This window comes from Phyllostomus discolor, chromosome 10 (assembly GCF_004126475.2).
Source record: "Phyllostomus discolor isolate MPI-MPIP mPhyDis1 chromosome 10, mPhyDis1.pri.v3, whole genome shotgun sequence".
In the NCBI taxonomy this organism is placed as follows: domain Eukaryota; kingdom Metazoa; phylum Chordata; class Mammalia; order Chiroptera; family Phyllostomidae; genus Phyllostomus; species Phyllostomus discolor.
Window position 1 is genome coordinate 43,758,499 of NC_040912.2, and position 14,208 is coordinate 43,772,706.

Consider the following 14,208-nt stretch of genomic DNA (forward strand, 5'->3'; position numbering starts at 1 on the left):
AGAGAGATTTTACTGAAGTAGAAATTGCCATGTGGTCCTTTCTGTAATTTTGAGACTGTGTGCGTGTTATAATGTGGTTTTCTTAGCAAATGTAAGTGTCTGTCCTTCACAATACATGAACTTCTCCTGAGGAAATGATGAGTGATTGCAGATGAGTAAGGGTTAACTAGATGAAGGAAACATTAAAGAGATTCCAAGCAGAGTGAAGAGCGTGTACAAAGGCCCTTTGGCAAGAGAGAGCCTGTGAGTTTGAAGGAGAGAAATAAAGGCCAACGTAGGGGGGCAGAGGGGAGGAAGGGCAGTTTGAGATGAAGCCAGTGGGGGTGGTAGCAGCCTGCCCTACAAGGTCTTGTGGGCATGTTGAAGATTTTAATTTTAAGTATAGTGAGAAGTCATTAGGGGGCTTTCAGCTGAGGACTGACATCATTGGATTTGCTTGTCAAGCTCTCTCCGTCTGTTCCCACTCTGAACAGACTGAAGGCTGGTCAGAGTGAATGCAGGTTAAGCCCCCAGATGTGGCCACCAATGTCCATAACTGTGGTGGCTCAGAGAAGTAGCAGTGCTGTGAAGAAGGGGAAATGTTGAAGGACTCGTAAGCATAATAAATGTTAGCATTTTTACCGCATTTTACCTTATATCTTCCTACCCATGATCTAATTAGTTTCTTCCATTTCACAATATTAACTAACATGAATAAGATACTTTGAACTTCTAGGGGGGAAAAGGATGCCATATAAAACCCACATTATCTTTTCTTAAAAAAATGAATTTATTGGGGTGACATTGGTTAATAAAATTATATAGGTTTCAGGTATATTGTATTGTGTGTTCACCACCCCAACTCAAGTCTCTTTCCATCACCATTCATATACTCATTACCCTCTTCTGCCTCCCCCTAAACCCCTGTCCATCTGGTAACCACCATACTGTTATCTGTATCTATGAGTTTGTGTGTGTGTTTGCTTAACCCCTTCACTTCTTTCACCCAGCCCTGCCCCCCATTATCTTCTCACTGTGATTTGTGTATAACAGTGAGTCTGGGTTAGGTTAAGCCATTAAAGAAAGAGATGAAGATTGTATTTCCATTGTTTTCCCCTTTCAAAGGAGGGAAACTGAACAGCCTATGGGAACATCTCTGAAAACAAAACCCTCACAGATCTTTTCCATGATTCTAAAGTTTTCTGAGCATCTGCTTCCCATCTCTTGCCTCCCGTATTGGTGAAGATGAAGTGAGGCCCAGTTTTTGAGTCCCAGAACTCTCTAGATTCATCACTCACACTGTTGCAAAGCAAATATTTTCCCCTGGCCACAGGTGTTATTTCCAAAAAGCTCTGTTCTATTCTGATTTGCTTTCATAGAAAAGTAAATGTCTGTTGTCCTCAGCTACTTATGGTGATAATATATTCCACAGAAGTAAAAAGACTAAGCCCCATAGGCAGAGGCACAAAGGGAAGAATCTGACAGTCCAGAAGAGGAGGAAGTCCTGGGCACCATAGTGAAAAGCCCAGATGTGTTTGCTTTCACCAGGTGCTGTGTGGACAGATTGCACTGGCTCTTTCCCAGAATTCATTTTAGACTCCAGAGGAAGGATCTGAGCCACATTTAGATTCTTCTTGGCTTACCCTCTCCAGAGTCAGACTGCCCTAGAAAGGGGCTCTTGCTTCCAGCCTTGGGGTGGGTGATCTCATCCAGGTGTATTATCACTCAATGGGAAGAGTAACAGCTGGACGAGGCCACTATTCTGTTCCTGTCTGCTACAAGCTCACCAGGGGAGCTCAGGCCCTATCACAGAAGCAACAGTTTACGGGTATATTTTTGCCTGACCACAGAATAAAACATTTTCTTACTCTAGGATTAACAGATTGACCTGATCCAAATGTTTATAAATCACCAACAAATTTACCCAGATTTCTTAGCTGTTTTTTCTTTAATAATATTAAAAGCCTGAAAAAAATGCCCACACCAGTTCTAGGACCCTACCCCGGAACTCAGGTTTCCTGTCTTAACTCTGTGTGTAAGTAAGTGGCTAATTTGCATATGAATGCGGAAATTTCAATAATCTTACAGATACCAGAACCATTTTCCTAGCTGCATTTAAAGATGATTGTAGTATGGGCAAAACGCTGCCTTTTTCTAGGCTAGAGATATCTCAAAGACAGTTTGTATGCCAAGCACAAAGTACAAATTTTCTAGTAGTTCACTTGTGCAGGAAATGCCCACCTACACGTCAGATTGAGTCAGTTCCCATGTTAAAGTGACAATCTGCTTGCTATTTTTTATTTCATGAGTTAGAGTGAACGAATATGTCGTCCTGTCTTACCTACTCTTGGATTAGTTTCCTACTGACACCTTGTATACCTCTACCCATTTCTCTGTCTCTTCACATCCTTTTTGTTTTTGCTCAGGAAACACAAAATAATTTTTAGATGAACATAAGCAAAACACTATTTAAGGAGAAGCATTTGTTGAAAACAACAAAGAGGCCATTGTGAAATACATTATAAGAGTTGAGCTTCCCCAGCAAGGGAATTGACATTTGGCATTTTAAATTGCAGGGTCAGTGGAAGAGCACTGGAAATTGACTTCTTTCACAGACTTTGAACCTGGGATGCTTAAAGCAGGAAAAAAATTCTTGAAAGGCCCACCTGGAGCCATATCTCACCATAAGATCCCCTATCACATAGGCAGCGATTCTTGGTTCTAAAACTTGTTCATACCATAAAATTCTGCTAGACTTTACCACTAGCAATCTGGTTTTATCATTTCTTGTCTCTTTAGTGATAAAATTAATAGCTATATGGAGTTAATGACATTTTTTCATAAGCAAAGAAATGTTGAAGATGCTATTTTTTAAAAAAATCCTAAATTTTTCTTAAAATAAAGTGTTTTTTTTAATAAATTCAAAGCAATATAACTTTTGCTCTAGCCACCGTATCATTCACTTACAAGTTAGCAACACTGATAAAGAATTTAGTATAGCATTTTCCTTAATTAGAGAATCCTTGAATGTGCGGTACAACATAAAATCCTGGCACAGGGCCCTGCTGCGAGAGAAGTGTGAGTGCTAGAATGTGGGCTAGGGTGACAACTCTGGCCAGTTTTAACTGTTACTATTTCTAAGAATTTATGTAATCTTTGGGGAGACTCTTATACTTCACCCTCTTTTGCTACACCTTGCGACACATCTGGTTGGAAATGGAGCACATAATGTATATTTCATGACAATGCTACATAGATAATGAAAATAAAGCAGCTGTGCTCTGACTTAAAACAATGTCACATCCAAACCAGCAAGCAAACTGTTGCTAGAAAGGCACTGACACCCACCAGTAAATGTCACCCGGTTCTTTTCTTTTGGTGTCACTCACGCATGTGCAAAGATAAGCATCTTATTCAAAGTGTGTTGTAAATAGTTCTGTTCTCAGCATGCACACTCTCAGAAGGTGAGTGGACAACTTGCTGAGGTACAAAGCAAAGCCTAAATTACGCAGCTCACAGTCACTCCTGCAGGTTAAGTAACAAATGGGACCTGTTCGATGGATTGATTAAAATAACTACATTACTTTCAAAGAAACCCCAAACACTAATTTGAAAGAAGATAAGCACCCCTATGTTTATTACATTATTTACAATCTCCAAGATTTAGAAGCAGCCAAGTGCCCATTGGTAGATGAATGGATAAAAAAGCTGTGGTACATTTACACAGTGGAATACTTCTTGACCATAAAGAGAAGGGAATCTTACCCTTTGCAACAGCAGGGATGGACCTGGAGAACATTATACTAAATGAAATAAGCCAGTCAGAGAAAGACAAGTACCATATGATTTCACTCATATTTGGAATCTAATGAACAAAATAAACTAACAAAATGGAAACAGAGACATGGGCTCATGGAACAGACTGACAGCTGTCAGAAGGAGAGGGGTTGCATGTCTGAGTGAAAGGTAAAGGGATTAAGCAAAAAAGGAAAAAACCTCATTGACACAGAAAACACTATGGTCATTAGCAGAGGGAAAGGGGGTGGAGGGAGAGAGAAGAGGGTAAAGGGGGGAATAAATGGTGGTGGAAGGAGACTTGACTTGGGGTGATGAACACACAATACAACCTATAGATGATGTATTATAGAACTGTACACCTGAAACCTATATAATTTCATTAACCAATGTCACCCCAATAAATTCAATAAAAAAGAAAAAAGAGAAAAATAATATAAATAAATAAATACATTACTAACCCCCTTCCAGGAACCTCAAATAAGTATAGCTACTGTTGTATACTTTCAGTATGCCCCCACCAAATTAGATTACACTAATTGCAATTGTTCATGTGGACACTTTTTTAAAAATATTCAGTATAGTCAGCATCAATGAGACCATAAGCCTGTTAAATAAGCAAACAAAAAAGCCCTCCTAGTTTTAAAGGGCAAAATTCATCTGGTTTTGAACCTGTTTTCCTGACATATTTGACTTTTTCTTTGGTGCTAAATATGAAAGGGGACTGAAAAAATACAGGAATACATTATACAGATAATAATACGGAAGATAATACATTATCTTCTGGAGGGCAGGCCCCTTGAAGTACAGGCTTCCCCCACTAGGTGAGTGTTCTAGGAACCCATCTGTGTCAGTGTACCAGCTGGCATTGCTGTGAGAGGCTGCATTTGGCTTCAGTGATTTTTTTAAGACTTTCAGTGCATTTGCCCATTTCATGATGGTTGATTTATGAGCATACCTGCCCACACCACGCCGAGTGTTCAGCAGTTTTTGACCAAAAACGACATGACCCCCATGTCCCACCCTCCCTATTCACCCGATCTCACCTGGAGCGAGACCTTCTCCCCCTCAATAAAAAAAGTCCTCCAAGGGAAACATTTTGCTGACGTGGAAGAGGTGAAACGAAAAAATGGAATTTCAGGGGAATTTCAGGGGAAAAGGGGAAGGGTTTACAGGAACGAGTATAAAGGACACATGGATAAAAACTAGGGGTGGGTGGAAATGGGAGGGAGGAGGGGAGTGCTGGGGGGGTAGGTTGGGATAGGAGTAAAAGATAGAAAATTGTACTGCAACAACAATTAAAATAAATTTTTTTAAAAAAATTTTTTTAAAGAAAAAGAAAATATTTCCCAAGAAAAGACAAGATAAATGTTCAGGAGGAAAAAAACAATATGTCCCCGGAGATAAACTTTTATTTTTTCCTATTGTGTTTTAATCAATATTACAAATCTTAATATGTATAATAAGAATAAAATATCAAGTTGCAAAAAAATGGCAAAAGCACATTGATAAAAAAGGCATCAGAATCGATAAGATCAAAAACTGTCTTGAGCAATGGAAAAAATGTCTCAATGGGCACTTTTTGTACTGCATCAAATGGAGAGTTCTTTGAAGGCGACTGAATTTTAAACATGTAAGAATAAATACATAATTCTTTATAAATAAATTCCAGGTTTTTTAGGTCTGCCTTACAACTTCTCAGTTCCTCAAACCCTCCACATTAATTTTAGATATAATTGTCATTACACAGAATGTATTTTTCAATCTACCTATATTCCTAAGTAGCTTATTATTGACTATTGCTGTGGCAATGGGCAATGACCTACAGAACTAGATGTTCCTCTAAACTATGGTGACAATTTTTCAGTTAACCTTATTCATGTACCCAGAATGATAGGTATAGGCTATTTAAGTCCCCTTTTGGAACTGAGAATCTCCTCAGTTTAAAGCAGTTTGGATACACAACTAGTTCTCGTTTCTGTATTAGTTTTGGTAGTAACTAGTATCTAGAAACAAGAAAGAGACAAATGTTAAAGATATATATTTTTGCTCTTCTTCCCTTTTATGACCATGATAGTCCCTGTTACTTATCTGAGAGCTATAGTCTAATATTCAAACTCTACATAATATGTTTGTATTCTTAGCATTGACCCAGTGACTTTCTACTTGACTTACAGTTTATGATTATATGTTACTATCGCTCTGTAAAATATTCCAAAAGACCAAACCCAACTGGTTAAAATAACCTTTAATTATGTATTTGTAGAGTACCCAGAAATCATGTCAATTGTGTTTTCATGAAATAGTGGTTTGCTGAGGTGTGTGTGTGTGTGCACGTGTGCATGTATGTTTGCGTGAGGGGGCACTGTGGGGAGAGGGGAGACAGAGACAGAGCAAGAGAGAGAGGTGCTTTACTGGTGTTAAAACAGACTGATGTTTTGGGATGTCAAGTTAAGTCTTTAACTCCCTAGATTTGCTGCAGTTGAACAGTTTTTTAATAGCCAAAGTCAAAAAGGGTTATCTGTAAGTCCTTTCCATAAAGTTCTGGTTGAACCATCATTTCCACCTTGATATCTTAAGGAGCCAAATGAAAAGTATACAGTATGGTATTTGTTAAAGGTTAAAAAGTAATACTTATTATTTATTTAATCTTCTCATAATCACGAATATGCAAAGGAACCACCAAGAGAAGTGGCCTATGCATTCCCAGAGGACATTCGATCATTCTACCTCCTTAAAATACAGAGATACCAAAGTAAATCCCATTTCCATTTATTTAGTTACAGGTCAGAAGTAAAAGCAAGACAAGATGTGAAACCAGACATCCGACAGCCGCCATTCACGGACTACAGGCAGCCCCCACTGGACTACAGGCAGCCCCCAGGAGGGGACTACCAGCAACCCCCACCCTTGGACTACAGGCAGCCTCCACTGCTGGACTACAGGCAGCACTCCCCTGACACCAGGCAGTACCCTCTGTCAGACTACAGGCAGCCTCAGGTACCACGGCCAATGAGATCATCACGGGCCCAGGACCATGACTTCCTGAAGCACAAAAAAATGAAATAGGATGGGAGGCAGAGGAAAGAACACCCTTCTGAGATAGACAGCCCAAGTTCTATTGCTAGTTATGATTTCACCTGGGTAACACCCACATCCTCAAAATGCTCTGAATAAATAAATCTATTTCAGAATAAAGCAGGACAATCAATCAATCAGTGAGTGAGAGGTAATAGGATGAACTAATTCTTTTTAATATTAATTAGCCAACTCCCAGTATATTGCCTTGTCAAAGTAAAAAAAAATGTTTTTTTCTGGAACCTTAGAGGGTGCTACTAATGCAGAAATTTTTATAGATGTCAACAATGAAGGTATTTTAGATCCATTAGTATTTGCATTGCCCCCTACCTCCCATTTGATGCTAAAGGGCCAAGCCCCTATGCATGAAAATAAGGCCAGGCCTGGCTTCATCAGCCAGCCTGTAACAAGCAACAGTAGTTCTTATAATGGTTTGTTCATGTTAGATGGGTCTTATGGAGACTTCCATAAACCCTCTGAGCTTCAGTTTCCTAAAGGGAGGGTCTTCTTACAGGCTATGGTGAGGACTCAGCATTTATTAAAAGTGCTTAGACCAGAGCTTTGTATCTAATAAATACTCAATATCTGGCAACTAGAGACCAAGATACAATTAAATACAATTTCAACTATAGCCAATTAATTGTGTTTCATTTAGGATTAAAAATCACCTTTATCTCCCCAAATTTCGAGAACAGTGAAGGTCAGGATATCTTAGACATGCTGCATTTTATGTGAAAGACAAATTGATGGTGAACACTACAACTTGATACTCGGTAGTTTTGTGTACAGGGAGTCACTACATCCTTTTTTCTAATCAGCAAACCTCTAATTTACACACGTGCACATGCATGTGTGCACATACGCAGGCCTGGTACATTTATTTAGACTGCTTCACAGCGATGAATAAGAAAACTCAAAGGAAAGAGAATTATCACACAGGCCTGTACTTAGTAATCACATGTTAACCAGGTACACTGATAAACACCAAAGTAAACAAGCTACACCGTAGTTCTTCCAATGATCAAGTAAATTGTGTTCTGACCTGCTCAAACCTTTGGAAATTTGTCTTGCCTTTTGCTACACTGAAGTCAGATTACATCTCACAATACCATGTCATTTGGAACACATTATATGGGAGAGAATTAGAACAGAGGGACCAACCGACTACAGAAGATTCTTTGCTATTAAACAATTGTTTATTTCATTTTCTCCCCAACCCCAAAGGATTTTGATTATTTCACTGTGGACATGGAGAAAGGAGCCAAAGGGTTTGGATTCAGCATTCGTGGAGGAAGGGAATACAAAATGGATTTGTACGTCTTGCGATTGGCAGAAGACGGACCGGCCATAAGGAATGGAAGGATGAGGGTAAGAACAGTCATTCTTATAGAATTGCCTCCTTCTGAAAGAAACCCATAGTGGCATTAGCGGGCTGCTGAAGCATGCTATTACACACAGAGACGACAGAGGTTTTGCCTTCTTTCATTTCGTGACCCAGTTTTTTAAGGGTCTGGCCAAAAGTTATTTAAGAATTAGGTCATCCATTTTCCTGTTTATAGTCTTCTAATTGACAAATCTCAATATCGTGTTTTACATATGTGCATAGTTTTCCTAAAAAGTAAACTAATGAAAAAAATAATCTAAGAAACATACCTCCCTCTTATTTTCCATGGTTTGATGATTCAATTTCCATTTGAAATTGAATCTTCTGAAATTTATTTTTGGCCTTAGGCTTTTCCCCTGTGTTTATTAATCAAATGGTTCTGTGTTTCTTTGGAAATATTTGGGATGTGCCTGTCCTTTGTCACACGCCAGATATTTGGGCTTTGATACTGGGCAGAGAGCAGCAGTGGGAGAAAAGTAGATGAAGCTTCTTGGATACATGTTGTCTACAAAAATGGTAGCAGTGAGAAATTTTCCAATTACACTGTAAGTTGAGAATAGCTTTTTAAATGTAACAGTTACTTTGAGGAATCTGATTGACAGGTAACTGAACTGATTATCATCTAAAGGTACAAAACAGAACTTGATAATAATACAGAACATTAGTCTCTCTACCTTTCTCTCTATAAAATGATGATTAGTAAATACATAATAAAGGCTAATTAATGATTATAAGCAAAATCTAGAATTCACTCTTGTCCTCCCTTCTTGCTCATGTAGTTAATACAGAAAAGCTGTGATTGTCGGTCTCTTATGCTGAGCCTCCCAACCAATTACTCCTGCATAATTGAATAAATTTGCTATTCCTTCCACCAAGCCCACCACTTCTGTGATTCTCCTTCTCACAGAGCAAAGGTAGAAAGTATGTAAATCGTGTCTATTTTTCTCTCTCCCTTCACAATGCTTTGACAGCTGGGAAGTATCTAAGGCTGACTTGAGGGCTATCCCCCCGCATCCAACACCAGCATCCTCTACACATGGTTTAGAATAAGCCTTCAAATGGTTTCTTGGTTCCCAGCTTCACTGTAAACAGAAGGGTACTTTCTTAACATGCTGCACAGCCAACTCACAGGAGGATAAATGAACCAACCTTTGCAGCTTGGCAGTGCAGGTGAAAGGAATGAAGCAGGAAGGTCAGGAGTGAACCAGAGCATGTGAGAGAGGACGGACCCACCCCCAGCTCCAGGGGGTTCAGATATGGCTTGTGTGGATGCCAAATAATGGCCACATGTGTTGTATAACTTTATTTATTTTTTAGAGAGAAGGGAAGAGAGGGAAGAAGGGAGGAAGAGAAACATTGCTACAGCTGAACCACACAGGGGCCAGGGCAGTGGCCACATGCTTAAATGAGTGGGCAAAGTCGCTGGCTGCTCAGTATGCACAACACTGCCAAGGCCCAGAAGCCTACATATAGAAGTGCTCTACATAAAGATGTGTATATACTCTTGTAGAATACAAGCCAGAGCAATGGTTCTCATTGTGCTCCCTGGGATTGGCGTCGCTGGTAATGTGATTCAACTGCAAATTCTCAGGCCCCACCATACACCTACGAAATCAGAAACTCTGTGAGTGGGTCCCATGGGCTGTGTGGACCTGGTACCAGCTAAAGTCTGAGAAGTGCTGAACTGGAGCGTGGCTGTCACTGCACAGTATGACATGGGTAGGATGTATGTGGCTCAGGATTTGTTAACCCCCCCACCCCCAGATCTTGCCTGAGGAGGTTTCCTTTCTGTTCCATTGGTTTACCCAAAGTCCTCAAATCCATATAAACAAAGATTTAGAATTTGTGGGCATATACTCAATTTTATGAAAAATGCTTTTTTTTCTGGCAGATGATAAAAATGGGTCCTCTACCTGGATTTCAGAAAATAGTATTTTCACTTTTTGTCAAAGATAAAAATAAGCAATATTTCATCATTTTTCCATGCCATTTTTATGAAGCAACCTATTCTTTCTGTGTACAAGCTATCTAAAAAGAATTATTATGCCCAGTTGTAGGTAGTATAGGTTAGTTTACAATATGCATATATTTCTAACATTTAGTTACCAACAAAAAAGAGCATAGAAGTCACAGAAATACCATGGGTCAGCTTTTCCAAGTTGACCTTGTCTCCGATCATTAAAATAAAGCTGAGAACTTAGCAGAGATGGATGAAAGAATTCTTCTTCGGCTGTTTATGGATTACATTTGCTATTCAAATGTTTGCAGTTTTTCTCACTCATGAAACTGTTACAGCACCAGTGGGGAATTTGTTTGGGGTGACAAACTCTATGTCAGGGAAACAGGCTCCTTCATTATGTAAGTGTAATGGCTTTCATACTATCTGCTGTGAGAATTACATAAATATTTTGCATCAGTATAAAGATCAATAATTTTTCTTGATAATAGCACACAATTCACGTCTTGTTTTCATATTTATTATAAAATTCAATCATTTAAATTTAAAGCTAACCATGTCTACTTTCATTACTACCTATCAATAATTGGCAATAACTTAATTCACAGATGTGTTTAAATTACTTAAGCAAGGGCCAGTATCAATCAATATTTGTGTGACTGAATAGTTTGATTATTTTAAGCTACTACATAAACTGGATAACATATAGGTAGGTTACTGATTTGGAAATTTCACACTGCAATTAATTAGGGGCCCATTCTTCATCTTTATAAAGTTCCCACTTGATACTATTAGTGCTCAGATAAATATAGATCTTAAATATATGTGCACATGATGCTTATAAGGCAGCTGTTCACTCCATGGGTACTATGGCTTGGTTTGTGAAGTTCCAAGGCTCCTGAGAAAAGCAGGTGAACTAGGCATTCAAAATAAGTTCAAGAAGAGATGCTAGTGCCAGGTTCTTCCCAGCCTCTAAAACACTCAGGCAGTTCTCCTTGTCAACAAGATTTCTTCACCTTCAGACTTAATGCATTATTTCTTCTATGCCCAAACTAAACACACACACACACTTCATGATCAAATAAATTTGGAAAATACTGTGCATATATATTTTTTCCCATTTTCATTATCAGAAACAGAAGGGAAAAGCCAGGTAATAATCTGGTAATAGCAGCATATCTTAGATAAATCCACTACAGCAAAACTGCTCAAGTCAGAATGACTGCACAAGAACTGGGTGATTCCAAAAAAGACTTTCCTGTAATAATCAGTGAGTCACTGTGCCCTTGCTTTGGGATGTAAATAATACTACTTTGGAAAACTTAGTTAATGCACCAGATGTTAGTCTCTGAACCTAAGACTCTTTCTGGGTCTTTTATGTTTGTGTTGGTTGTAGAACAGTGGTGGTGTGTGCCTGCTTAGCAGTGTAAGATTTTGCTAAGAATACAAAGAAAACCAGCACATTGGCGGTGGGGTTGGGGAATGGGCAGAGGAGGTGACTAGATACTAAAAACATCCTTCTTACGCTGGGAATTCTAAAGAACAGTGGCACGGATATGTACTTTTAAAGAATGTCCTTAGGCATCCAGGTGACACCCCAGGCATCCAAGAGAAATGCCAATGGTATTCCCACCACAGGGGTTCTTTCATGAATCTCGTGATAGACAACCAGATATATCCCAAGAGTTAGTTCCGGGTGAATGACCTGACTAGTCTCCTGGGGCCCCTGCAGCAATGAAAAGTATCTTAACAGAGATCTTTGGCAAATTAGACAAAGATTTTTTTTTCTTCTTCAGAAAGCATTGTATGTTTAGTTAATTTTTTGTCAAATAAATATTTTCTTTCTACTTGATGGAATAAATGTCAGATTAGGCAAGTTCCTGATAAGGTACATATCTTGGTTTCAAGATATGAGATTGTACCAACAGCACACCAGGATCAGAAAGTAGTAAGGGAATTTACAAACCAAAGCCTAGATGCAGAAGAGGATAAGAAACTTTTTCAGAAGATCAATCAGATGCTCATTTAAAAGAGAGACATGCTAAGTCTGACTGGTGTGGCTCAGAGGGTTGGTTGTCCCACATCCAAAAGGTGGCTAGTTTGATTCCCAGTCAGGGCACATGCCTGGGTTGTGGGTCAGGTCCCCAGTTGGGAGCGTGTGAGAGGTAGTTGATCAATGTTGCTCTCATATGTTGATGTCTGTCTCGTACATCAGTGTTTCTCTCACTCTCTTGCTCCCTCCCTTCCACTCACTCTAAAAATAAATAAATAAAACCTTTTAAAATAAATAAATAAATAAAAAGTTCTATATATCAGAACCTCTGTATCAGAAACATATAAGAGTATCTAAATAAATAGACTTAAAGGTTTAATAAAAATATGACTATTCGGGGCCCTTTTAAACCCTCAGCCTCACTCAAAATCTTCCAAATAAGCAAACATGGTGCATTTGCTTTATTAAACTTAAAATCATCCATCTATCCTGTTGAACCTCATTTCCTATAAAATAGAATGATATCTACCTTATAGAAATGAGGAGAGGGTTTGAGAAATATATCAGAAGGTAGAATTTAAATTTTATTTAATAATATAAATGAGTGAGGTATTAGTTTGAGGGAAGAGAGAGGGACTTGGATTTCAAGATATATTATGGAATAGAATTTGAATAGAACAGTGCAGTGAAAATAAACACCAAGAAAAACCATGTGGGTCATAATTATATGAAATAGTCACTTTATCAAAAAAGGCAGAGAATAACATGTTTTTACTTTAATTACTAGATCATTTTTCAACATCAATTAATGTTCTGTTAAAAGTTGAACAGACAAAACAAAACACAATCTGTATGCAGAAAATGAGGAGCATGGGACATAGAAACATGATCACCATGCTGATTGCTTTCCTTCAGTCACTCGGGCAGGCTCATACTGTAAAAGACAAACACAAAGAACATTCAGATTTTATGGAAAAGTATAAGAAATTATTAGAAAATATAAATGGGTCTGTTTTTTTTAAAAGGCTGGTTTTTAATTTGTAAAATAGTCTAATAAAGTTGAGGGCAATAAAATTTTCATAATGAATAAATCTCTGGTACAAAGCTCTTAGGGACACAATCTAATTAAAAACTGAAGAAAAATAGGAAACACAGGAAAGAATAATGAACATACAAAATAATTTACTGTTGAAGCTCAGTGAAGCAGGGAATCTGAGAAATCACGAGACATTGGTGGGAAGGGGTAGTAGATCTAAGTGCTTAAGTAAAAATCTCAGAATCAGAGTTAAGAGAATCTCAAAGGAGACTGACTATTTTCTTGAAAAGGTAAAATAGTTTCTTGATCTATAAAAGTAAAATGCTGTAATCCCCCTTATCTGCAGTTTTGCTTTCCAGAGTTTCAGTCACTCATAGTCAGCATGGTCTGAAAATATTAAATGGAAAATTCCAGAAATAAACACTCATAAGTTTAAATTGCAGACCATTCTAAGTAGCGTGATGAAATCTCTCGATGTCCCACTTTGTCCCACCTGGGATGTGATTCATCCCTTTGTGCAGCATATCCACGCTGTCGGCTCTCCTGCCCAGCAGTGCCTTAATAGCTGCCTTGGTTACCAAGTCAACACAGGAGGCATCGTAGCGCTTTAAGTAACCTTATTTTACTTAATAATGGCCCCAAAGTGCAAAAGTCGTGATGCTGGCAACTCAGATATGCTGAAGAGAATCTGTAAAATGCTTCCTTTAAGTGAAAAAGTATATATAGGAAAAACCATAATATATACAAGGTTTGGTACTACCAAGATTTCAGAAATCCACTGAGGGTCTTGGAAAGTATCCTCCTGGGAAAAGAGGAGACCATTGTATGTTCCTCATTTCCATAAAATATATTTCTATTATTTAAAAAGAACATTTTTAACTGCATCACCTTAACAGCTGTGTAACAGTTATATATGCCTAGTTAGCATCACATAAATTTATTCATAAAATAGTTTACCTTCTTCCTGAAGCTCATTATGATGCAAA

General features: G+C 38.3%; 1 protein-coding gene across 3 annotated transcripts in view; it reads left to right on the forward strand.

The window, feature by feature from the left end:
• MAGI2 (membrane associated guanylate kinase, WW and PDZ domain containing 2) overlaps positions 1 to 14,208 on the forward strand; it is a 1,408,091-nt gene that overhangs the window by 1,294,703 nt on the left and 99,180 nt on the right. For all 3 annotated transcript variants that reach the window (XM_036010705.1, XM_028525694.2, XM_028525695.2), the window contains 2 exons: positions 6,555 to 6,774; positions 8,077 to 8,220. In XM_036010705.1, the coding sequence (XP_035866598.1) occupies positions 6,555 to 6,774; positions 8,077 to 8,220 (364 nt within the window). The remainder of the gene's footprint in view (positions 1 to 6,554; positions 6,775 to 8,076; positions 8,221 to 14,208) is intronic.